A 25,751-nucleotide genomic window follows, 5' to 3' on the forward strand; every position below is an offset into this window, starting at 1 on the left:
ATGGAAAAGTTAGGCAACCAGCACAAAAATATCCAAGGGAATGCAGAAAAATCATACAAGACAAGTAATGGAGGAAAAGTGCAGCTATTATAAAGATAATAAAATTCAAGGGAAAATTCCTCCCCACACCAACAGGGGGAGGTCCCTTGAAGCAGTAAATGTCTTGCGGAGCATTCGGAGGTGCCCGCACCCTCATCCAAAAAATAACAATTCATGACGACAAGCGCCAAGCAAAAATATTCGTAATTAATAAAGGTTTAATTAAACACGGGGAAGGGAGGATTAAGAAGCAGCTGGAGAGGAGGAGGCCGTGGGGTCTTCATCGATTGCCAGGGCGTCCGAGGAGATTGCGTTCGAGGAGGGAGCCACAACTAAGGCCTCCACCTGGGCCACCACATCAAGTTCCGGAAGGGATGCCTTCTCAGCCTCCTGTCGGTCCTTAGCCGCAGTTTCTCCCTCAGAAGTACCCCCAAGAACTTCCTTGGCACTGGCTTCGGCTTTCCCAGAGCTGGTGGCTTCTTCAACTTTTGCCTCCTCAAGGGCTACCGCCGCATCGGGCCCCAACTTGGCCCAGTCGTTGTCAGGGAAGAAGCGGTAGGCCGATTTCACGCAGTCCTTGACCCCTGCGGCAACTCCGGCCTCGAAAACGGCGGCCTCCCGCTCCTTCCTCGTCGCCTTCGCAGCGGCGGCAGCCTCCTGCAACTCCTTCACCTGGCCCTCCAGCCTCTTCACCATCTTCCCCAGGCCATCCGTCTCCTCCTCCAAGGAACGCCTCACGGCATCCTCCTTCCTCCTCTCCTCACGGACCTTGGCTTCAGCCTCCTTCAGCTCCTGGTTGGCCTTCCGCACAAGATCTCTGTCTTTGACGGCGGAAGCCAGGTCCGCCTTAGCCTGCTTCAAGTCCGCCCTCATCTTCTCATTGACCCGGGCGGTGTCAGCAACATGCTCCCCCATCTTCAGATCGAGGAACAAGCTCTTAGCGTTGGCCACCACCTTGTCACGGGTGGCCTCGGCTATTGAAAGCCTGTCCCACTCCCGGACAGTAGCCTCGGGGACCTGGTCGGAGAGCATCCGCTGAAATAGCTGAGTTTTTTGAGAAGAGGAGGAAGCGGGAGAGCTGCGGGCCAGGGTTAACCTGGGCTTCTTGCTTGTGCGGCCTTCAGCTGAAGACCCCGCCTCAGCAGTCTTGGAGGGGTCCCGCTTGCGACCCCCGGAGGAGGCCTTCTTTTGCTCCAGAGAGGGAGAAGGAAGCTGAGAGAGTGGCTTGACCGGAAGGGGAGCCTGAGGATCAGAGGCCTCCCCGAACAGGTCCTCGTACTTGGTGGAGCGCTTGACGAATTTGGGAACGTTGGAAGCCATATCTGCAGACAGAAACAAAGAGAAACAATTAGATAATATTCAAACATATACGGGAACATGGAGAGGTGCAAGCATAGCAGATGGCATAAATATCACAAATCATGCAGGAAGGAAATTTATAAAGCGAATATCAGGAAAGTAAGTTCAAAGGTGCAAGCTAAGAGGAAACCTGGGTTTCCCGTCGCCTCCACATCTGCACCCCCCTCGTCAACGGGGGATGCATCCACCATCGTGGTGGAAAAACCGAGCCTCTCCAGATTTTCCGGAGTAAGCAGGCTGGAGCCATCACCTAGCCCGGTGGATAGCCCCAACACATGCTTGGCCCTCTCAAGGGACTCTCCCGCCAGAGGAGTCTGCACTGGCATGTCTACAACAAATACAAGCGTAAGGAAACTAAACGGGAACCCTAAAAGGCAAAACTGGACAATGGATTAAGGAAAAGCTGGCTTACTGGGGGAGAGATTGAAGTCCTTCCTGTAGACTGGGCAGTCATAGCAGTAAAGGAAGAGCTTCTGCCAGTCCGACATCGACTGGCGGTTGCCCTTGATGCCCTTCTTATGATGGGTGTTCCAGGCAGTGAGGTAGAAGAAACCGGGGGTCCTGCCGGTAAGTTTCAGCTGGAAGAACCAGCCCAACTCCAAGGCAGACATCCTCACCCCATGGTGGATGTCATAGAGGATGTAGAGGCAGACCGCCATGCGGTAGGAGTTGGGGGTGAGCTGCATGGGGGAGACCTCATAGAAGTCCAAGACCTCCAGGATGAAAGGATGGAGGGGGAGAGACAAACCCAGCCTGAAGAACTGGGCGGAAAGCACGGCTTTGGGGTAGCCAGTGCCTGGCTTGAGGGTGTCAAAGCGGTGACACCTCTCTCCTGGCTTCGGGATCCCCAAGGTGCAGCCGGGGTTGCAGGACTCCAATAGGGACTGCAGCCGAACAGGAGTCATGATGGAGTCCATATGCTCGCAGGCCAGGACTACAGCTGGAGGCTCGATCACCTCCACGGAAGCCTCAGCCTCCCGCTCAGCCTCCTCGGGGCTCCCCTCGAGGGCTTCAGCAGCAGGGTCCAGCGGGAAGCCCGAGGTCCCATCCGCCTTACTGGACTCAGAGGTTGTCCAGTTGAGCTCCTTCACCACCAAATTGCGCCTGGAGCGGGTCCTGGAGCTAACCCCTAAGCTGGGCCGGGCAGGTTGAAGGTCCTGGCTAAAGGAGGATCCCGTGTCAACCGCAACAACGGGAGCCTTGCTGGTGGCAGACTGAGAAGAGTGTGAGGACATGGATCCTTGAGACATCTACAATAGGAAAGGATGGGTTAACGAAAGGACACAGCGAGATGAGGAGCGGTCGAGAGAAAGAAAAACAAAAAGGAAGAAGGAGAAAGGGTTTGCGGAAGACTGGGCTGCAAGGGTGGAGCCCTACGGGCGTGAGGAAGGAATGAAAAGGCTTCAGTTGGAGCCCTGAGGTGTAAGAGGACTACATCCCTCACAGGAGGTGGCACAGGCCACGGAGGGCGGTTCATCTTCTTCGGGAAGCCCAACAAGGGACCCGGAGCGGGAAGCCTAATCCTAACCCCAGTCTCAACCACAACAGTCAACATCCAATAATTACCCTAGGCTACAATCTAAGCAAGTACAACGCAGCAAATCACACAATAAAACATCCAAGGCAGATAAAGACACACAAAGGGGTTTCGATCGCAAAAGAGGGGTTTCCTCTGAAGGCTGATTGGGAACCTAGGGCTTATGGCCTAAAATCGTAATTGGGGCTGTGAATCGACAAGGTGTCACAGCAACGCCGAGAGTGGCAGTCAGGTCACGAGATACACATAACATAATCTGGGCCAAATCAAAGCATGTGGTGTGTGTGCATTCAGAGAACGAGTGTACATATTTAACTATACTGGCATGCAGGGCATATTGGCGGTTTAATCTACTGAAGTAACCTCAGATGGACAAATGTGGATGTGCGCACGCATACCGAGGTGAGCAATTGAAAAGTAGAGAAGAGACAAACAGGCATGGATCATACAAGCATTTAGCCACAAACATGGATGAATGTAATGAAAAGGAAAGCCGGAGGTCAAGAAACATACCTTTTGGTCGGAAGTAGAAGAAAAGCCGAAGAGAACGCCGGAAAAACGAAGTAGCTCTGCGCCTGGGATGCTTCGAGTGTGAGAAGTGGGAGAGTGAAGAGTTGGGGAGATATAAAAAAAAAAAGTAAGGCAAGGCTTCGGGCTGATGTATATATAGTGGGAAAAAGTGGGGGACAGCCCTGCCAGGTGGCGCGCTGCGATTGGATAGGCATGCGGAAGCCTTGATGGTGTGAAGCTTCCCGAGGAGGGGATTAGACAGCTGAAGGGGTAGAGTTTAATTGGGACTCCACAGCTGCACCACCAATCTAGGCGATTTGGTTGGGTTTGGAATGATTTCAAATTTTAATTATGGGATAAGCCTTATATTCAAATATTTGGATAAGCTTTGGAAGTTAAAAGAGCTGGAATTGGATTTGTGCGAGCCCGGACAAATTGGAAAATAATTTTAATTATCTTTGGGAATAAATATTCAAGGCTTGCGGTGGTTGTATTGAATTAATATAATTGGTTTTATAATTATGTGTGGGAATTACGTCTGAATTATTTCTTGTTTCTTACATCGGGCTACGCCCACGTAAGCTTAGAAATAATATACGACTAATTTCTGACATAATTCAAGGGCTTGCAGCTGGATGATTGAGGGTTACCGTTCTTAGGTTCCTCTCGTATTTAATACTTCAAGGAACCGGGGGGTAGTTGTTGTGCCATAAAATCTCCCTGGGCTTATTTTATAGCCCATCATATTATTTGGGCTTCACTTGGGCTTATTGGAATCATTTGGTTAAGAATAATGGGCTTCGCCATGGCTGGGTGGATCATTGAAGGTGTACAAGAAGGTGTATGGACTTGCATTGGAGGCGTAATGAAGGCTGCCATCAGAACGGGGTTGCACCTGAAGGCGCTTTAGGGGTTACCACTGCTAGGGGTTACCGCTAAGTGCATCCTGGCTTGCAGTTACGGGGCTGTAGTTAGGGGATGCCGCTGGCAGGGCTTCCGCCGCCTGGGCAGAATGGCAGGCAGACTCCAAACAGGACTCTTCTTCCTTGTTTCTAGGAGGGCGAATTGGAGACATATCGGGAGTGTGTTAGCTATTATTTATCTACGAATTAAGGGATAAATACATACATTATGAAGATAATTATGATCGGGGGAAGATAATTCAGGAATAATCGGATAATTATGCAAGATGAAGGCTTCAAGTGACCTACTTGGAGTGGGATACCGCTGGATAACTACTGAAAGAAGGCTGTTTTATCCTAAACTAGAGGGGATAAGAGCTTATCTCTTCAGAGTCCTAAATCGAGAACTACATGGGCTTGATCCCTATAAATATAGGGTATGTAGGCACCTTGCAAAGGGACGAGAATCATATTCACGAGTTCTACACTCTAAAGAGAGGCACGTGTAACCTTTGTGACAGATATTTCCGGGCAATTGCAGGACGGAATTCCATAATTCCGGCCTCGTTGTTTGGTTCTTTGCAAGCTCAGCCCTTAAACACACTTGTTTCTCATTTGTTTCGTTAGTTTATGTTAACGGTAGCCCCTAAGAGCTAGCCGTGACTTTCGTAGTTATAACAAATATCCCTATAATTGTGCTATACGGTTCTGGGGGTGTTGTATCAATTCCTCTCACAACAATAACTATCACATAAATAATTACAATTATAAATTAGAAGAAATATATTTTAGTTTTATGGTGTATATAATTTTTTTAACAGAAAGCAGAGAATTTATCAAATAACTGAAACTCAGCCGAGGTAAACCCAATTAAACACTTTTATTTTCACTAAACTTTATTTAGCAACATATATTCACTTCTTTGAGAGTCGATTTTCCTGATCATAAAGTTTTACTTTGATAAAAGCACCCTGAGTGGTTTTTCACTTTTTCTAGTCACCGACCCTGTTCTTCCGGGCTCCAGCGGTATGCGCGCCTGCCAAACCGGCCAGTAATTAATCACTAAACAATCTTTTCTTTGCCTTCATTTTCTTCTCATCTAGAATAAGTGAGACATTTGGTGTTGTAAAACCGGAAAATTTTAGTCTAGGAACCGGACAAAAGATAAAGTTATCATAGAACTCTTTTAATATCTGAAAGAAGAAAAATGTTGCTCTGGATATTAAAAAGTTGATCAGGATATAACATTTTTCTTGAAAAAAATATTATTACATAGTTATTTCTAAGTAGAGAAATTTTATAGTTTATGTGTGAGTTATAATAATAATTATAATATGATAATAAGATATCAAAAAACTAGTTTTTAAAATGATTCTACATATTTTTGTAAAATTAAATTTTAAAATAAAAATAGATGAGAAGATTTCTTAAATGCAGCTCTCTTTTCATGTTGCAGTCGCACTTAACTTGGAATGATCCGCGGAAGGTTACCTGCGTGACTATTAATTTTGAAACTCGTATAGTTCCAATATTCCATAACAATTTTTATAATTTTTTTTGGAATAAACATCAAACTTTTAATTAGGAAAAAAATATTAAAAAAAATATTATGAAACTATTATAAAGAGTTTCTAAATACGTGACAAAATATAACGTAAGTCCGGAACAGAGGAAAAGCTGACGAAGGAAGAAACACGAGCTATAAACATCTATCACAAAAAACAGTACAAATTATCCATGAAAGTTGGTAAACAACAAATTACAATGAACAATTTTTGTGTATTTAATAACTACAGATATATTTTTCGGTAAAAATATATTTATTTTCTTATTGAATACTTACTATTTTCTACTTGTAAATTATTACAGTGAATTAGGCAGGCTTTTGTATGCCAAGAGATACTCACAAAATGCCACAAACTCTTACAAACATGCACAATGAAATCTGTAACTAATCAAAAACGAACAACATATACTACTTCACACGCAACAAAACTAACAAACACAGATTCAAACAAACTTGTGGAATAACATCAAAGTAATCTTTTTCTCCCGACCACTATTGCTAGTCGCAGTAAATTATTGTTAAGTTATTATAATGCAAGTATGTCACACCTCCCCTGTTTGTAGTAAAAATGTAAATACCATCAAATGCCAACAGTAACTCCAAAGTTTTATATAAACTGGCCATTTCCTCAAGCTTCAACATCATTCAAAACCAGCAAAAAAAACTCTCTCTCAAGCAAAATGACATCAGAACTCATAGCCAGCCACCGCGAGAACGCGATCATAGTCACCAGTGAAGAAGATATTAAGCAAAAAGCAGCTGAGCTGACGAAGAATTTTCAGCTTCCAGGAGGGCTGATCCCACTGGGAGAAGTTGCGGAGATTGGGCACAACCCTGCAACTGGATTCTTCTGGACCATTCGAAGGAACAAGCTCGAGCATTTGAACAAAAAGATTGGCAAGAAGACGACATTTGAGAAGGAGGTGACAGCTTTTTTGGAGGAAAGGAGGATGAAGAAGGTGACTGGTGTCAAGTCCAAGGAGCTTATGCTTTGGGTTTCCATTACTGATATCCGCATTGATGATCCTGCTTCGGGGAAGATTATCTTCACTGCGACTGCTGGAATCACTAAGACCTTTCCAATCTCTGCTTTTGAGGACTAATAAGAGTACTGAAGATGGCTCTGTTATGTTGCTCCATGTTTTATAAATTTCCAGGAGAGAGTTGATGAAGACTTAATAAAAATCATCTCATTATTTTTATCTGTTTCTACACTAAACTTGGTATTTTATATCATGCACACCAGACTTCAACTCTGGCGAAACATAGAAATAATATTTACCTTGTCCCGATTTTTTTTCCAAATAACGAGACAAACAAATGACTGATTTGGTGCATAGACTGCATTATTAGCCCATGTTTCTTTCATCTGCGAAAAGTAATTTAAACGGCCTAGGTCCTTCAGAGTAGACTGTTTTTGCAACATTTGTATCAAATACTGAACGAAGCAATCTTTGCTACTGATAAGCAACAAATCTTCAACATAAATGATGGAAAACGCCTTAGCACCACACCAAGAATATTAGCAGGCAGAATTTTAACACTTACAGAAATATAAAGGGTAAAGAGATTAATCTGCGTGACACTACAGAAATATCTGTATTATCTTGTCAGCACTAATACTACGTAGTACATCGTTGTAAAGTAACAAAACACTAATGACTTGCTTAAAGTTTTTACCTGGTTTAGTTCTCCATTGATCTTCTTCAAAAGATCCATTTGCGTCACTATTTTGTGTTGGACAACTCCTGATATTAATGGTTCAGAAATGAGATTCAGATTTAACAAATGACTCCTTAATATTCATACCAGCAACCATGAGGTTTATGGTGTCTTTCGTACCTGGCTACTAAGAATGCTACTTGACATTCTCATGCTTTGTTTCTCCAAAAACTTATCACAAACGGTTGTTTAAGGAAATGTGTAAAAGTTCAAAAGAAAATAGAACTAAAATGAGAAAGTACTCTGACCAACAATCGATCATACTTGTTTCATTTATTATTGTTGATGAAACTGGACGATCTTAATAACCAAAAGAGTCCTTCCAGTTTGGTTAAGTTGTTTTCAAAAGGCGCCCAAGTATAAATGATTTACAGCCTCATGCAACTATTCATGACCCTTCAACTAGCACAAAGTATACGGGATGTCCAAAACCTGCTAGTAGAGAAAAACTGATTTGGAATTGCCCTCTGAAACTAAAACGATGAGAAATTGTTGATTATGTGATACAAATGGAAATTATAACATTGGATGCTACATACAAAAGGTAACTAATTAACAAGTACGCAGAGTTTAATTTGCTATGTTCGACTATTAGTAACGGTATCCACATTCTTACTGGTTTCATTTTATATGGTTTCGTGAAGAATGAAGGTGTATCCCGAAGACCAAAGTACAAATGATGTCTTGAATTAGTATCATGATATCATTTGCCTGGTGAAATTTTTGCAAGTCAGAGTATGCAGATGTTTTTCTTTTGAATTTCTAATTGATTATATATCTTCTAGAGACCAACTAAGATAATGCAATGATATGTTCAGACATGCTTGCTGTGGCTACGAAGGACTGCTATTGAAGAATGTCGATGCGTTGTACGCGGCTCGGATGGAATTTCGCAAATATCTGGATTTTGATTCTGCTACTAGAATTTCAATAATGATCCGAGCAAACAGAATGTAGATTACTTTTGCTTCCCATCAAAGATATCAATTGTGTTAAAACTGGTATTGTATTGTCTAAATTTAAGAAAATCATGTAACTATCAATCTTCCAAGGAGAGAACTTTTAAAAATCTTGAATTTTAATTTTCACAAAATTGGGTACTAATCTGGAATTAGTCCTGTTTAAGAAAGCGATAATAAAGTCTAAAATGGTGTGCTGCTGCAGCCTGCGCATGCATAAATCTCCTTCCTGCAGCAATCTCGTGGGTTGTTGTTTTTGGTGAACATAAGGTACAATCTAGTACTTTGTATGACCAGTATATTGCAATAAACATATATTCCCTTCTCTGTCAGATTACATTTTCGATTGATCATCAACTTATACTATATTAATAAGCACACTGAGTGCTTTTTCTAGGCACCGACCTTGTTCTTCTAGTGGTCCGCGCGTCTGCCTAAACAGATTTCTATTTAAAGTTTCGGTTTTTCTATACATGCTAAACGCAGAATTTTTTGTGTTTGATCATTTTGATTGGCTCCTACTTCTTAATAATGGTGGACTCCCTACAAATACACCAACCACACCAATCAAAATGATCCAAATGCAAAAATTTCCGCACTTAGCATATGTCTATCGGCACACACTAGACAAACGCTTAAAGTTTATATATCAAATTCTTCAGATTGTGAGAATGTGAAGAAGAGTCTAATATGATGTGCTATGCACTGCTGCACATGCATTACATCTGCTACCAAGTACTCTAACAGAGCTGTGAAGCTCATAAATCTCGTGTGTTTCCTTTTTCTGAACATTTGATAGCATGTATTAAGCTTGTATTTCAATTAACAGACCTTGTACAGTTCTCTCTCAGATTCTTCTCGTCTTTAAGGTTTTTCTTTTATAGAAGGCTAACATGTTTTCACAATATTTCTACTAGTGAGCGCCCGCCACTAGCTTATCTTTTTCTTTTCTTTATTTTATTTTAGATAATGTTTTGCGATTAAAATATGGATAGTGATAAACATCTTAAACAGATACTACTGGCACGCAAAAAGTTTTCAACTAATTCACATAAGAAAAGATAGAACTGCTTCATATAATAACTTTTGTATTATTTAGATTTTGATTAATGCTTATCATTATAAATCTTTCTTGTGTATATATCATTGTCATATAACCTTGTTCGTTTTTAAGAATTTGTATATAAATTTTAATAATTAATATTTATCAAAAACGTTTTTGATGAAATAAAACATGTGAGTTGCACTACTAGAATTCTCGAATTCTCGAGTATTGCAATTGCAACGAAATTTAGCAATGGAAACAAATCCATCGTTGATTACTCACGGAATAGCAACGGTTTGAGGGAGGAGTCTTGACAACGATGTTTTGCTAACGGTTTACCAACAGAAATTTGCCAACGGAATCCAGCAAATGTTGGCGCGAAAACTCTCGCGCAACTGTTCCAACGAAATTGTGACGGAATTGGTGATAAATTTCGCGACGGAACACAATATTTATAAATTGAATTTTATTGAACAACATGTTTATACTCTGTATTATGCTCCATATATTTCAATTTATTTATATATCTTATTTGAATTTTTGGTAAAAAAACATAAATTTAGACTTCCACAAGAATAGAAATAATAAGTTATGAATCAAAACTAAATTTATTAACAATCAAAACTGTATATTATTGACCATAATCAAAACAAACTCATGAATTAATAATTTATAGATCATTATAATGATTTATAAATTATTAATTCATGAGTTTGTTTTGATTATGGTCAATAATATACAGTTGTGATTCTATTTTATCTAAATGAAGGTCACTAAAGTCAATGGAGATTGGAACCACTGTCAAGATGAACTTTTAAAAACGGCATTCATTTAGATAAAATAGAATGAAAGAAAAACGAAATGAATTTCGTACCGTCGAGGGTATTCAATGTAACTATTTATAATTTTCATTTCAAATATTTGAACTAGAAATTTAACTCAAATGTTTGGACGGAATGCTTGTTTTATTTCTACATTATTTTTTCTTAAAATATTCATCATAAATTTTTTTATTCACTTTGTATTAAGTCATTATTTCTTCATATTTTCTTCTCTCTAGTATCATTTTTATATATTTTTTGATTCCACATGCAACACATGAAAAAGAGACGAGAATATTAACAAGGGGAGCAGGTGTACTAGTCTCCACTTTCCGGTCATGGTCATGGGGGTTAAATAAGTAAAACACCACTTTCAAACATTCTATATATAGTGGCCCCATTCTCAGTCCTCATTCACAAACCAACTTCACAACTCACAAGCAGCAAAAACACACTCTATTCCCCCAAAATGTCATCAGAACTCATCGCCAGTCACCGTGAGGGCGCCATCGTAGTCACCGGAGAAGAGGCGATCAAGCAAAAAGCCGCCGAGCTCACGAAGAATGCCTTCCTCCCATCAGGCCTAATTCCACTAGGCGAAATCGTGGAGATCGGGCACAACCCTACTACCGGCTTCTTCTGGACTCTTCGCAAGAAGAAGTTGGAACATTTCAACAAAAAGATTAACAAGAAGTCGACGTTCGACACGGAGGTCACGGCGTTTATAGAGGAGAGGAGGATGAGGAAGGTGACAGGTGTCAAGTCCAAGGAGCTCATGCTTTGGGTTTCCATTACTGATATTCGCATTGATGATCCGGCTTCTGGGAAGATCATCTTCACTGCCACTGCTGGTATTACCAAGACCTTCTTGGTCTCGGCTTTCGAGGACGAGGAGGAGGAGAAGAAGGTGGAGGTAGAGGTGGAGGCGGAGACGGTGGAGGCGGTTAAGGAGGTGTCTGAGCCTGAAAAAGAGGAGGCAGAGGTGAAAAAAGTGGAAGAGGTTGAAAAGGTAGTGGAGGTCAAGAACTAATTATATTGCATGACTTGCATGCATGCAATGCAATTACTTTATTTACTATCCTTCTGTTTGTTTTTACTTTTGTTCCTTTGTGAAACTACATGTTCTGAGGCAAAAATTAGCTGAGACTAATTTGCTGGACGGAATAAGCAAGACAAGTTTACATGTAGTGGTCAATTTATGAATCATAACGGTACGTTGGTTGTGGTCAGCTACATCTTCACCTTTCGTTTAGTTTTTAAGATTAATTGGGAAGATCGAGGTAATTAGAATCTGATAACAAGAAAAACTAACTATATAGCTAAGGTGTATAGATCGAGGTTGAGGTTGATAGTGACCAATAATTTATTTGACATAGCATCTTTTATAAGTTATAACATGACTCTGTTACAGATTGAGTGAAAAGGCCTCCCTACTCTCTCGTTATCACTATAATTCTAGTACATGAATTCAAAAAGAGTAGACCGGGTACAGGATGGTATGACTATTAATAACCGGACCGGATATCCGGATACCGTGATATATGTATTATACAATCCATTGGCGATGGAACCAATTGTGGAGTTTTACATTTTTGGGTTCCAAACCTTTTGTCTTCAAGATATCCTATGATGTAGTAGATTAAACTCTTGAGGGTTTCAATCCCTTATCTAATCAAAAGAAGCCAAGAGTTGTTAGCTGCGGTGCAATATGGATTACTCTGCAGCCATGACTTGAGATTGGCCTGGAAAGTTTCTGTCCAATCCTATTCATGTTTCTGCAACCATGCCAATTTATACTTAAATTCATTTTGGGAAAGCCTTTCTTCTTCGGGAATTCCATGGAAGCAGATGTTCCATTTGGTTTGATGGTTCTCTTCAACAATGGATTTCTTGGAGGAATATAGATGGCTTTCTCTATGTCTTCGAGCAGAGCTGTTTTCGAGTCAAATAGATTGCTGGAGTTGAAGAACATCTCGAATACTTTTAAGCATGACAAGTGTAGATTTTTGCATTCTTTCGACATCTCACTGTTGTCATTTCCCAGAACCCGCTCAAGGAATTCCATTCTGTTTTCATTTAGTATTTCCTTGACATACTTGATTGAGTCTTGAATATCCGCATTTAGATTTTCTTTGAGATGGAGCAAGACAAGATTGTTTTTCCCCTCTTCTTGTTCCTTCTGTTGTAATTCCAGACAATAAAAAGATTCTCAGAAAAAGTACTCCCAAAGAAATCCTAAACAGTCATGACAAGAATTGGCAAGGAGTTTTTTTTTTTTTTTGGATTAATGTGGCTTATAGCCTTACAAATGAGTATCTGTTCTAAGGCAAGGGGTTGTTAATATGGTTGTGGAGTAATCATAACTATATAACATACCTCATAACTTTGAATGTCATTCAACAATCGCGCATTAAGCATAAGCAAATTTGTAATAGTCTCATTATCATAGTTGACGATCTCATGAGCAGGCATTCGTTGATTTAATAAACATGAAGAGGCTGGAAGAGCTATGGTGTGTGCAGCTATGGAAGTCATGCCAACATCAAGGTATTCATCAGCAGATGGTGTATATCCGGTTCTTCCCCACGTAGTTTCCATCATCCATGACACGAAAGTTTCTTTCCACTTTATTTTGTATCACATATCAAAAGTATTAGTACAGCAACTTAAACCTTAGAAGACAAAATTTACACATATCTACCAATGTATAATATACTCACCAAGGTTTGTATTCTATTATTCATCTCATTTCTTTCATGATCAAGAAACTCTGCTGCCATGTCTCTTACAAAATGATCAAGGGCATCGAAAATAATCTTGCTTGGGCCAGTTAGACCTTCACCATCCCATCTAGCACAAGTATATATACATCAGTTATCCGAGTTCGAAACTGTATAAGGAATCCAGAGGGAGAAGGAGATAATTGATCTTAGCTGCCTTATAGTACTCTGTCTCTTACCTTTGCACTGCCTCTGTCAAGAATTGCAGTTCAGTAAGAGACCCTTCCATGTCATAAAAATCATCAGCCACAGTAATCAAAATTGCACTTTTTGTTACTAGCTTTCTGATAATTGAATGATGGGGAGAATACATGGTACCACACACAGCAAAGTAGCAGTAGGTGGTTTTTTCCCGTCCGAATCCCATGTCAGCAAGGCCCAGCTGCTTAGACCAGCTAAAGATACATATGCATGCAGAATCCACTAGATGTTAGTGACTAAAATTACAAATCCGACAAGTCGAAAAACTTGTATATATGTACCTTTTCAGTTCCTCTAATTCCCTCCTGAATATTGATTGCCGGAAATTGTAATTTTGCACAGAAAGTTGAATTAGGATATCGTCATCAAGACATGATAACCTGTGATGGGAATCGACATGTATGATCAGCACATATTTGATGTTGTATCTGCATCATCCGAGTTGCGTTTTAAATGAACACTATATGGTCAGTGAGGATTACCTTGAAAATGAAGGCTTTTCCAAGCAAAGAAGAGGGGCATTTATATTTTCAATCCACATCCTATGATCAAGATGATCAACACGAGCTATCCACGGATTAGTTAACTCCTTCTTAATCTGCATAGAACCTCATATATTAATGGCTCAGCTGTAGAATATCAGGAATGTTATAAATTTTATGGTTTATATTTAATAAGAACAGTGGTATTATATTATTGAAGAAAAAAGCTACATGCTTGGTTGAGTTACCATTTGTTTGAAACTTTGGGAAATATTATCACCATATCTATCATATTCCACGGACACAATTCTCTCTAGTAATCTCCTGGAAAATGATTTAGCATCATCGAGTTCGGTCTCTCCTGGAAATGTAAGATCTGAAGCTCGATAAATGTTGTACAGTGTACTTGCAAAGTAGTCACTGTTCTCTTCCAGATGGTCCATGATATTTTTATGATCAAAAAACCAACAGAATATCCCTGCAAATACAAATTTGTCAATAGGCTTCTACCAAAATCACAGACAAGATAGTTATGTGGAAGCAATATTTGAAAATCAGTCCTTTTAAGGCCATACCTGGAGTCACATCAAATCCATGGAAGCGCAAAAGACGAAATGCCAAGGCTCCTTTGTATATATTCACTAGTGCCAAGTGAATGTCTTCTTGTTCTCTGGCTCTATTTTTGTTGTAACTCCTAAGCATGCACAGATTAGAAGACTAATGAGAAAGTATACAAGTCTCAAAGATGATGTTAAATTTGCATAAATGAGATTGTTCAAGCCATTCACATGCATTAAAATCTCAAAGATGATGCTAATTTTCTAAAATGTATTGAACAGAATGTACCTGTAGATTTGGGCTAATGTTTCTTCTATTTCTACAGCAAAATACTCAGCCAATCCCAGGTTTATTAATTTATCAAGCGTGCAGAGCTTTATGAGGTCTTCATCCACAGGATACACTGATGGTACTACACATGACATAATCCAAAGACATGAAACAAAAATAAGTATATAATTTGGAAATCGCTAGGAGTGAAAATACATGGTCTCTCTAAGTTTAGGCTGAAGGAAAGTCTTGACAAACCTCCACATGGGAATTTCTGAACAACAGACTCCAGATACTTGAGCAACGCAGGATGGCCCGTGGCCATATACCCAGCCGCTGAGGCAAAGGGTGATTTGAATATATAGCCATCTTCAGTAAAATTCTTCACCAAGTGTAGCTTATCAATATTACAGGCAGAGAAATGAGCCTCGGGGCAACTTAACGTTATCAGTGAAGTATGCTCATTCTCATCATCAATCTTCTCCCTGAAAGTTGTAAATCATTCATAAGTTAAGTTGCTTTGCATTTTAAAATTGTGCGGAAATTTTTTAATGCTAAAGATGTAGAACATGTAAAAAACAAATGTTCAAGTGAATGTCAAAATACAGTTAAAATGTTTATTAGTTTACATAAAATCAAGGGGCGTTGTTTTCTGAGAATAAACTTGGTCAATTTATGTACAATTAAGGAGTAAAATGTAAACGTTTGTACATGTCCTTTCATAGAAAACAAGATATGTATGTGAATGTTTGTATTTGGTTAAATGTCACCTGTTAAGGTATTATAACTACCTGCCAACATTAAAGCTGGAGACCAAGGCTTTCAGCTCACGAGGTAGATTTAGATGCAGATCTACTCTTTCTGCCTGCTCCAGCATTGCTGGAAAAACGATGGTAAACCAGCGGGGAAGCTTCCTGTCATTCCCGTCAAGCAGCTTCTTCGCATTTGTAACAACATATGACTTTCCTGTTACATTTATGTAGTTAGCAAAAGAAGATACATTCTCGATAAGTTTGTGTGTTTTTTCATAAGGGTCTTTATACGGCACACACTAAGGCCTTTTTTTTTATTAGGGGAAAGATTTTGATGGCGGAGATTTTGTGCATGCATGGACCATCATTATTAGTGAGATTGGAGCTAATAGAAATTTGTCACCCACGAAAAAATGGTTGTTAGTGTGTGCACCTGAGCACACATCAGAAACCGTATTTATAAATAGCAGGGGTGTAATTCGGGCCGAGCGAGCCGAGTTTCAAGCCAGGCGTAATTCGAGCCGAGTCGAATCGGCTCATATAACTAATCGAGCTTAAATCCCTGCCCGAACTCGACTCGTTTAATTTCACGAGTTGAGTCGAGCCGGCTCGTTTGGCTAAACGAGCCGGTTTTAGCGAATCGGGCGAGCCAACTCGTTTGATTTTACACTTAATCGAGCCTAATCTACCCAAACTCGGCTCGTTTAATTTCACAAGTTGAGTCGAGCCGACTCATTTAATTAAACTAGCCGGAACCTTTGCCCGAGTTCGGCTCGTTTAACTAAACGAGTCGAGTCGAGCCTAGTTAAACGAGTTCGAGCCAGACGAGCTCACGAGCAGCCAGACTCGAATTACAGCTCTAATAAATAGTATGAAAATATTTAACAGTGGTGAACATTGTTCACCTAGTTGGATATTTTTGGGACCAACATTCCAGGTAGCGAGTGCAAGAATGCATGCAAGAGTGGACGAAAGTGTGTGAATAAGATAATCTTCATCTCCCCAGAAACCTCCTTCTTTTTGATTGTTCAACACCCACTGCACACAGGATTTGAACATGGGATTTTTGGTGTTATTTGAGTCTGGAATCATGGCTAGCCACGCAGTATCATAAGCTGATGGAGACTCTGATGAATTTTGTAGCTGTGGAGAGAACAGTTTCTGCTTCATCTCTTTCACAAGAACTTGAATCGACACTGCAGCTTCTGAAGTATAAGATTCCATGGATATTTTCTTTGTACGTAGAAATGATTTATTATACACAAGGTGTTATAACCAGTAGCCACACAAGTAACAAGTATTTATAGAGAGAGTTCATGAGAAGGTTGGTTTAGTAATTTAACTCATGATAGGAGAAAGCGGGGCTGCAGGGCCTACTGCCTCGTGTTGTTGGTCCCCGCAGAATGTACTGTGCTACTATAATTTTTTTTTTCGGCGGACCCCAAAGGCGGGCAAGGCCCCCAACTCCTTTCTTGTCGAAGTACAATTAAACTGGGACCAAACCAAAAATATTACTCCCTCACTCCCATCCATTTCTTTACACTTTCTTTTTTGAAATGTTCCATCCAATTTTTTACATTTAAAAACTTACCAAAAATAGTTAATGGGTCCCACCACTTCTCTACTTTTTTTTCCTTTTCATACTACTTTTACTCCACTATCCTCTTTTTATACATTAAAAATCAATGGATCCCACCACTATCCCCACTTTTCTTCCTCTTTTCCACTACTTTATACATATTTCCTAACCTCCGTGCCCAACCCATTCGATAAGAAATGGGGGGACGGATGGAGTAATTTATCAAATTTATTATTTTATCGAGAATAAAAATACTAAATACATTATGTTAGGATCAGAAAAATAATATTACTTTAATGAAAATATTATTTTATTGATTATTACCCATAGAGAGGTTCAACTGTACTGTGTTAGGCTTTAGTAGGCACACCGCAATGTTATCTAATAAGAAAATTTATCAAAAATTATAATAGTAAAAATAAAATATAATTATTATTCAGTCCTAGAATAATGCTGTAGGATTTAGCATACAATTAAATTTTGGTTTCCAAAACTAATTCTCTCAGTGGAATGATTTTGAATAGTTATTATTCTGTTTTATAATGATGCGGTGATATGCCATGGTTAACAATAAAAATAAGAGATCATTGCATTTTGTAACCTCAGATTTTGACTTATTAGCAAATTAGACCTCACACTTTAAAATGTGGTAGTTTGTTACCCTAAATTTTAATTAGCTTTCAGTTTGTAATCCTGACCCACACATCCGTTAAAAACAGCCGTTAACTTTAACTGTTTGCAACAGTGTGTGTATTAGTTTCTAACAACTACTTTACCCCCGTGACCCTTCAAAATTTATGTATTATATTTTTAAATTATTTCTGAACACACACAACGATGTAAAAAAATTTAAAATAATTTTAAAAATATGTATTTATTTTAAAATTTTAAAATATGTTAGATCATAAATGTAAAAAAAAAATAGTTAAAATTCTGATTCTAAATCTAAATACATACTTTAATTTTTTTTTCACATCATTGTGTGTGTTTAGAAATAATTTTAAAATATAATACATAAATTTTGAAGGGTCACAAGGGTAAAGTAGCTGTTAGAAACTAATTTACGGTAACACTGTGACCTCTCAATCAATTAACGTTCACGGCTGTTTTTAACGGATGTGTGGGCCAAAGTTACAAACTCAAATCTAATTGAAACTTAAAGTTACAAACTATCACGTTTTAAAGTATGAGATCTGATTAGCTAATGAGCCAAAGTCTAGGGGTACAAAAAGTACAATAATCTCTATAAATAATCAGTTAATAAAATTTAAATGAACTTTAATACATTATTGTAGGAGTTCTAAAAAATATTAACTAAATATCTACAAAAATATAATCAATTACTGATAAATGATATCATAGGATTTCTCGTGGGAAGAAAATGTCAGCATCCGACAATATTAAATTACTGATAAATGATATAAAATATCAGATAATATATAATAATTTTTGAATTATATATATACTCACTTGTGCTTTGCACGGATTTAAAGGATAAGAGATTAAAAGTTTTGGTGTACATTTGGCCTGATGAGCCGGTACTTAGACATATTGAGGGTCTCTTTAATTTATATAATATTTAATAAATTATTTTATTCTAACTAAAATAGATTAGCATATAACTATCATGCCTATTATTTACAAATCTTTTGACATATTTAATATTAGAAATTTATTTAAAATTCTAAAAAGATTACTTAATTAATATAACTAATAAAACATATTGACTTAGAAAACTTTATTAATTATGCAAAAGGTTATTTTAACTAAAATTATTAAAATTATATGTGATATAGAAATAAAATACTAATATATATATATATATATATATATATATATATATATATATATATATATATATATAGAGAGAGAGAGAGAGAGAAGCTACTGATCAAATACAACCCATCTTTTAAATACAAACTAAAAACCATCTAATTTAGTGATATTCTCTTTAAAATTATCAATTTAATAATATTCTTTTTAGAATTTAGTGATTTGTGTTACAGAAATTGGTTAAAACTTCTGGAAACGGGTGAAAATCTCCAGATATTTTCATGTTGTCGATTCAGGTGGTGATGGAGGTGGTGGATATGGAATTGGTTTTTGGATAATGTTCGGCAATTTTTAATATATATACAGAATTGAGCAATTGAGCAGTGCCTTTAAAATTGGAAATAAAGCAAGGGAGATGGTTGAGGTGAGGTCAGAGGTGGAGGTGGAGGTAGAGACGGAGGTAGAGGAGGAGGTGGAAGGGGCTGTGGAGGTGGGGGTAAATTTGGTGGTGATATAAATAATTGAGGAGGACATGGAGGTGGTGGTTATGGAAGGACGAGCGGTATGAACGTACTGAGGTGGTGATGAAGGAGATGAAGTCGGAGGCGGAGCTAAAGGAGGTGGACGCAGTGACAGTATTAGGATTGGTGAAGATGGAGGGGGAGATGGGGTTGTTATAGAATTAGTAGTTTTTATTTTAGAATTTAATGATATTTCAGCTGGTTTTTATTTTATAGAATAGGTAATTTTGTACTCTCTCTCTCTGAGTTAAGTTCTATGGAGACCACTTTTTTCGAATACCGTGGAGACCACTTATGTTCTATAAGTAAAATATTGCATAAAAACATTGCAAAACGTATAGTTTTGCAAATCATATTGTACAAAATCATTATTTCATTTAAAATCTTGACTATCATATAACTTTTACATGTAGAACATTACAAAATGTTTTATTTTACGAAATATGTTTAGTTTGCAAAACATTTGTTCAACTTGCAGCACATACATTATCTAATTATTAAACACATATGATCTTCAACAATTAATAAATACATGATATTTGTAGAATATACTTCACAAAATAATGTATTTTATAGTATTTTGATTACAGAACATACATGGTCTCCGATGAAATAGTGATCTCTATAGAACTTTTTTCTCTCTCCCTATATATATATATATATATATATATATATATATATATATATATATATATATAGATGTGTGAGAGGGAAAGAAAAGATAATATTATATATAAGCTAGCGAACCGCGCGTGAACCAATATATAAACCGTGAGCTGGTATATATATTAGGGTTGTTTGGGCAAGCATAGAAAAAGTGATTTTTTGCTTAAAATAAAGAAGTGGACTAGAAGTGAGAAATAAAAAAGTGTAAAAAACCATTCCCTCTAAAACCTTAAGGTGTTAAAGGAGGCCCTTTTATGGATCTAATACTTATATTTCAACACTCTCTCTCACTCGAAATCCCATTATTTGGGTTGAAGAGTGGATCACGTTATATTTCAACACTCTCTCTCACTCGAAATCCCATTATTTGGGTTGAAGAGTGGATCACGGACGCCCATCTTTGGGGTATAAATTGCCTTCGTGTCCATTTTAAATTGTGAGAATATTGGAGGATGGCAGGGGCTCGAACCTGAGACCTCCCGCAAATCTGAGCTCTGATACCATGTAAAGAACCATTCTCTCTAAAACCTTAAGGTGTTAGAGGAGGCTCATTTATGATCTTATACTTATATTTCAACAAAAAGTTAACAAAACGTTGGAAAGGAAGTAGAATTAGCATTCTCAACTTATTAAATATATTTCTACTTATTCAAATAAATGGATGAAGAAAAGCAGGATACCAAAAACAGCCGCCGCTTCTCGTAAATAAACGGGGGCATTATTAGCCATCTTAAGCTAGGCATAAAAATTGGGCACAACTAAAGAAGTTAATTTAGACCAGAGGAACTTAAGTTATCACCGATTAAGAATGTGCGAGTGTGACTGCCACAAACTGACGAACATGTAACTGCAGAGCAGAAGTTTAGAAATAGTTATATAAAGTTGTCCAATGAAAAAGAAAGGATTTTTTAGTAATTACTGTGCAGAGCAAAAATAATAGAGGAGTATATTTGGAAATCATGAGAAAATATTAGATAAAATGAATAGATTTATTAGAATTTTTCAAATATAACCTTTTAATTTGGAATGCAACAGAGCTGAGATTTATGATTCAGTTCAGTTTTCGTTAGATTCTTTCAAGGTAACAGTTCGGAAGTTTGATTGCTGAAACTATGAAAGGATTTTTAACTAGCATTTTTAATAGATTATGTATATAATATATGAATTTTAATGAATTATATCTGATTTTATATATGTCGCGGTGATAAAACAATTTTAATATTTAAATATAAAATTTCAAAATCTCATGAATTATATACGGTGGGATTTCAGAAAATTTAAAATATGTTAAACGGTCTTACAAAATTTGTTATTTTATCAAGTTCAAAAAAATTCATGAACATCTAAATACTATCAAATTTTGATAAATTTTAAATAATCTCAATGGAATACCATCATATTCTAAACATAATTTAAAATCTTGATCGAATATCACCAATTTTTAGTTTTTTACTTTTAATATACATGTCTCGTATATTTTTATTAAATTCTGAAGAAAAAATTACTAAATTTTAAAGTAATTATTCAAAGTGTAATATTATAGCAGCGGGGCGGTGCGAAATTATATTAAATCCCAGGTGAGGCGGGGATGAGGATTAAAAATAAATCCCTGCGGAAAATGGGACGGGGACGGTGCAAGAAAAATATATATGGGGCGGAGCTAGGAAATGAAGTCTCCGCCCCCAACCCGCCCCATTTTTAACCGTCCTGTCAGTTTTGATGCGCTCGAGTACATATCAAGTTTGCTGCGCTCGGCTCCACCAGTGTACACACACATATACAACTTGTTCACCTGTTTCATGTGTTGTTCTGAATCTGACTAGACTGACTACAATTTATTCGAATTCTCATTTAATTGAATCTTTAGATTTAATGTTGAATTCAAAACTGAATGGACGTCGAAGACATTCGTATACAACGTAAATCTCTCTGTGGTGCAGCGCTTCTACTCGATCGCTCTCTTCGTAAATTCCACGGTTTCCGCCGTTGAATATTCAAACATTAACTCATCCGAAACTACGTACAACTGTACAAGTGTGTTTTGTGCGTTTATTTAGGGATACCACGCAACATTCGTTGTAGGCTATTTTTTGTGATTTACTGTACGAGTGCGACCATACTCATGAAACACATGCAGCATGGGGTCAACTAATGAACATACTTAAGATTTGAATTGAAACAGAAAAGGCTGAAAAAAGAGAGACATTTAATGGAAAAAAATTGCGAAATTCAACAGTAATCGCAGGGACTATTCTTAAAATCTGACCAACACCCCACCCCACCCCGCCAACCTTAAAACTACAGCAACATTGAAATTTCTGTCGCAGTTAGGGTTGAACTCCTCAACAGCATACGTGGACTGTACATGGACGAGAGGTTATGTATATGGACGAGAGGTGATGCGCAGGGCTACGAAACTAATCGAATCGAGTCGTATATTTACTTAAAAGGATTGATGTAAGGAATATATTTTTGGGGTGTTTGCGTAAAAAGTCAAGAAGCACTTGTAAAAAGTTAGGAATACTAGTTTTTGTAAGTTAGGAATACTAGTTTTTGTTTCAGGGTTTCTACTTCTTTCCCAAACACTTTAATTACTTATAAGTCTTAACTTACTTCTAACTTCTACTCCACTTGTTTATTTTAAGCAAAAACACTTATTTTAAGTTCATCCAAATGGCCCCTTTCTTTGGAAAAAAATTAATGATAATCTAACTGTAAGGATGTTAAGATCTACTTATTTTAATGATATTAGGAAAATCTCAAAAATGGGAAAAAAATAATTAAATTTCATCATCCATATTTTTTTAAAAAAATTAAAAACTAAAAACATATACTCCCTCCGTCCCACCAGATTCTTTACAGTTTCCTTTTCGGGATGTCCCATCCAATTCTTTACATTCCAAAACTTACCAAAAATAGTCAATGGGTCCCACCACTTCCCAACTTTTCCTCCCTTTTCACACTACTTTTACTCCCTTTTCACACTACTTTTACTCCACTATCTCTCTTTTATTCATTAAAAATTGACGGGTCCCACCACTTCACCCACTTTTCTTCCTCTTTTCCACTACTTTATACATATTTCTTAACCTCCGTGCCCAAACCAAACGTAAAGAATTGGCTGGGACGGAGGGAGTATATTCTATTTAACGAGTCGAGTTCGAGTTTAACGAGTCGAGTCGAGTTCGAGCCTAACGAGTTGAGTCGAGTTCGATCTGAACGAGTCGAGTCGATTTCGAGTCTATTATGAGTCGAGCTTGAGTCGAACAGTAGTAAAACTCGACTCATCTCGAGTTTCTTAATGAACAAACTTTTTTGTTCGAACCTCGGCGCGAAACGAACCGAGTCGAGTTTTAAACGAGTCAAGCTGCCCGATCGTATAATTAACATACTTGATATAGATAATATAAAAAAAACCCAATCCGATAATAACCCGATCATGTAAAAATCCGATTCAACAATTATTGGATATGGATTTAGATTGATCCGATCGGTTAACAAACAAATCGATAATATATATGGTCATTGCTCAAAAAAAAAATATCCTTAGAAAAATAATAAAACAAAATACTTTAGAATCAAATATAGAATATCATCTAAAACTTGAGTTAAATAATAGTTTTAAGTTAATTAAATTTTATTATGAGTAATAATAGTATATCATATGTTTAACAAAAATATTGATTAAAAATAACATGTTTCTATGTAAAATTAATCATGCAATGTGTGTGTGAGAGTGAGTGATTCTAATCTGAATTCTGTTCTAGATTCATTATGAATTTTATAATAATAATTTGAATAAGATTGAATGTTAGATTTCATATATTAAGTTTAATTGGTGTTTAATTAATTTTGTAATTATAATTTTGACAATCATTATTTATGAAAAATAAAATATTATGATAGTGTTTCGTATATGTATATGTGTGTGTATCAAGAGTTATTCTAATAAAAATTCTCTTATTTTACAAATTAAAAACTTCGCTGAAATATTATTAATTTCTAAAATAAGTATCATTAATTGAGTAGGAAAAACAAGTATTCGCGTAATAATACCTATTTAGCCACAAAATATACAGTACCAATCTACAAAATCAACTGTTTTTTTAGAAGTAACAAATACCTACTTTTTTACCTAAATTTTACCCGAACAGCCGCAATACATACCTTAAGAGCATCTCCAACGCTAAAGATGAAACTGTTAGCTAAAAACATCATCAGCTAAAAAAAATTTGAGCCTGTAAAGAATTTTGCTCCAATGGGTATTAGCTAAAACCATTAGTTATATTCAAAATATTATTTTAAATGTTAATTATAAATATACAATAAAATAATTTATTTAGTTTTTATTCTATATTATTGAAAAAATAATAATATCTTTAATAGATAATGATCAATTATAATATTTAATATTTTTATATTATTGTATTATAATTTTAAAAAATTTGATTGAAAATAAAGTAACATTTTCACATAACAATATTATTTGTAAAAAAAATAAATAATACATCTATACTTGCAATAATAATAATAATACCTTAAATATTTCAATTTAAATATTATAAAAATGATTTAGGTAGAATGTTATATCCTTTAAATAAAAATAAAATAAAATTTAGAAGGGTAAGAATAAAAGTTAGTGCTAAAGATTTTAAGCTAATTATCTTTTGATAAAACGGGTTTGAAAGAATTAAAATAAGAAGTTAATTAATTTTTTATTTAATACAGATGAAAATAAAAAATATAACTAATAAAAACATATATACTGATACTATTATAATAATAATAACTTAAAAAAACTAATTAACAAAAATTACTTGTATCATGTAAAACATTTACTTACTTTCTTTGTTAAAAATTCATAATTAACGTTAAATAACTATATAAGTTATTATATTAGTTTTATTATATTATTTTTATTATATTATTTATTTGTTATAAATATTTTTACACTTAACAATACATTAGATTAAATTATAAAATTAAAAAGTTATACAAATATATATAATAGAATTATAATATTATAATACATATATAATATGATATAGATATATAGGTTGGAGCAAGTTTAAATTTTTTTTGAGTTAAATTTTAAAAGAAAATGACGTGGATATGATATAGATGACAGACTTTGGTTCAGCAAATGTAGCGTGCTTAATTCTCGGCATCTAAAAATATTGCTAACAAGCCTCTGCGTTGGAGTGATGTTTTTTTTACATATTAGGTTTATGGGCTGACACATAGACTTTAAAGCTAACAGGCGACGTGCGTTGGAGATGCTCTAACAAAAGTAGAAATAAATTGACCTATGAGTACACATGTTAGTGTTATGGATACAACGATATTCACCTTCTTATTTAGAGCAAACATATATATAAAAGTTAATATATTACTTGAAAATCCACTTACCAACTTATATTAATATATTGATCCATCCCGACTTGTATTATTATCCTATATTATAATATCTGAGTCTACCACAGTATCCAGTTAACCAATCAGAAAAGAGAAATTCCAATCAAAAAATAGGAATTATTTTAGGACCAATCAGAAGTCATTCTTAAAATTTAGACCAATCAGATTCATTCTCCAACTTTCCTTCTACCACTTCATGCAGTAGGGAGCCTCTATATTAATAGATGCGCTCTGATCAGAGCTGCGCTGCTCTTCTTTGTTTCTTTTCTTTTCTACTTCCTCTTGTACCTAGT

At 36.6% G+C, this 25,751-nt stretch overlaps 4 protein-coding genes across 4 annotated transcripts; 2 read left to right on the forward strand and 2 right to left on the reverse strand.

The window, feature by feature from the left end:
• Window positions 1-282: 282 nt before the first annotated feature.
• On the reverse strand, window positions 283-1,589 carry LOC135148498 (uncharacterized). Its single transcript, XM_064083747.1, has 2 exons — window positions 1,529-1,589; window positions 283-1,361 (listed from the first exon to the last, which is right to left on the reverse strand). The coding sequence occupies exons 1-2, from the start codon at window positions 1,587-1,589 to the stop codon at window positions 283-285; spliced, it is 1,140 nt and encodes a 379-aa protein (XP_063939817.1).
• A 5,005-nt stretch (window positions 1,590-6,594) lies between these two features.
• Window positions 6,595-7,017, forward strand: LOC108198277 (uncharacterized). Its single transcript, XM_017366038.1, has one exon. It carries the CDS (start codon window positions 6,595-6,597, stop codon window positions 7,015-7,017), a length of 423 nt encoding a protein of 140 aa, XP_017221527.1.
• A 3,913-nt stretch (window positions 7,018-10,930) lies between these two features.
• Window positions 10,931-11,491, forward strand: LOC108198278 (uncharacterized). The gene has a single exon (XM_017366039.1). The coding sequence runs from the start codon at window positions 10,931-10,933 to the stop codon at window positions 11,489-11,491; it is 561 nt and encodes a 186-aa protein (XP_017221528.1).
• A 377-nt stretch (window positions 11,492-11,868) lies between these two features.
• On the reverse strand, window positions 11,869-16,757 carry LOC108197518 (S-linalool synthase). The gene is made up of 12 exons (XM_017365164.2): window positions 16,410-16,757; window positions 15,544-15,718; window positions 15,011-15,237; window positions 14,771-14,894; window positions 14,500-14,618; window positions 14,173-14,402; window positions 13,925-14,040; window positions 13,724-13,822; window positions 13,421-13,636; window positions 13,182-13,311; window positions 12,838-13,086; window positions 11,869-12,640 (listed from the first exon to the last, which is right to left on the reverse strand). The coding sequence occupies exons 1-12, from the start codon at window positions 16,726-16,728 to the stop codon at window positions 12,134-12,136; spliced, it is 2,511 nt and encodes an 836-aa protein (XP_017220653.1). The 5' UTR covers window positions 16,729-16,757; the 3' UTR covers window positions 11,869-12,133.
• Between the last annotated feature and the right edge of the window lie 8,994 nt (window positions 16,758-25,751).

The sequence above is a fragment of the Daucus carota genome, chromosome 8, assembly GCF_001625215.2.
Source record: "Daucus carota subsp. sativus chromosome 8, DH1 v3.0, whole genome shotgun sequence".
Lineage (NCBI taxonomy): Eukaryota > Viridiplantae > Streptophyta > Magnoliopsida > Apiales > Apiaceae > Daucus > Daucus carota.

Excerpts from the sequence above, each read along its gene's own strand:
- LOC135148498 (XM_064083747.1), bottom strand. The coding sequence starts at position 1,589 with ATGGTGGATGCATCCCCCGTTGACGAGGGGGGTGCAGATGTGGAGGCG. Across the intron at positions 1,362-1,528 it reads GGAGGCGACGGGAAACCCAG|ATATGGCTTCCAACGTTCCC; the intron begins GTTTCCTCTTAG and ends TTCTGTCTGCAG.
- LOC108198277 (XM_017366038.1), top strand. The coding sequence starts at position 6,595 with ATGACATCAGAACTCATAGCCAGCCACCGCGAGAACGCGATCATAGTC.
- LOC108198278 (XM_017366039.1), top strand. The coding sequence starts at position 10,931 with ATGTCATCAGAACTCATCGCCAGTCACCGTGAGGGCGCCATCGTAGTC.
- LOC108197518 (XM_017365164.2), bottom strand. The coding sequence starts at position 16,728 with ATGGAATCTTATACTTCAGAAGCTGCAGTGTCGATTCAAGTTCTTGTG. Across the intron at positions 14,403-14,499 it reads TGGATTTGATGTGACTCCAG|GGATATTCTGTTGGTTTTTT; the intron begins GTATGGCCTTAA and ends TTGTATTTGCAG. Across the intron at positions 14,041-14,172 it reads CCCAAAGTTTCAAACAAATG|ATTAAGAAGGAGTTAACTAA; the intron begins GTAACTCAACCA and ends GGTTCTATGCAG.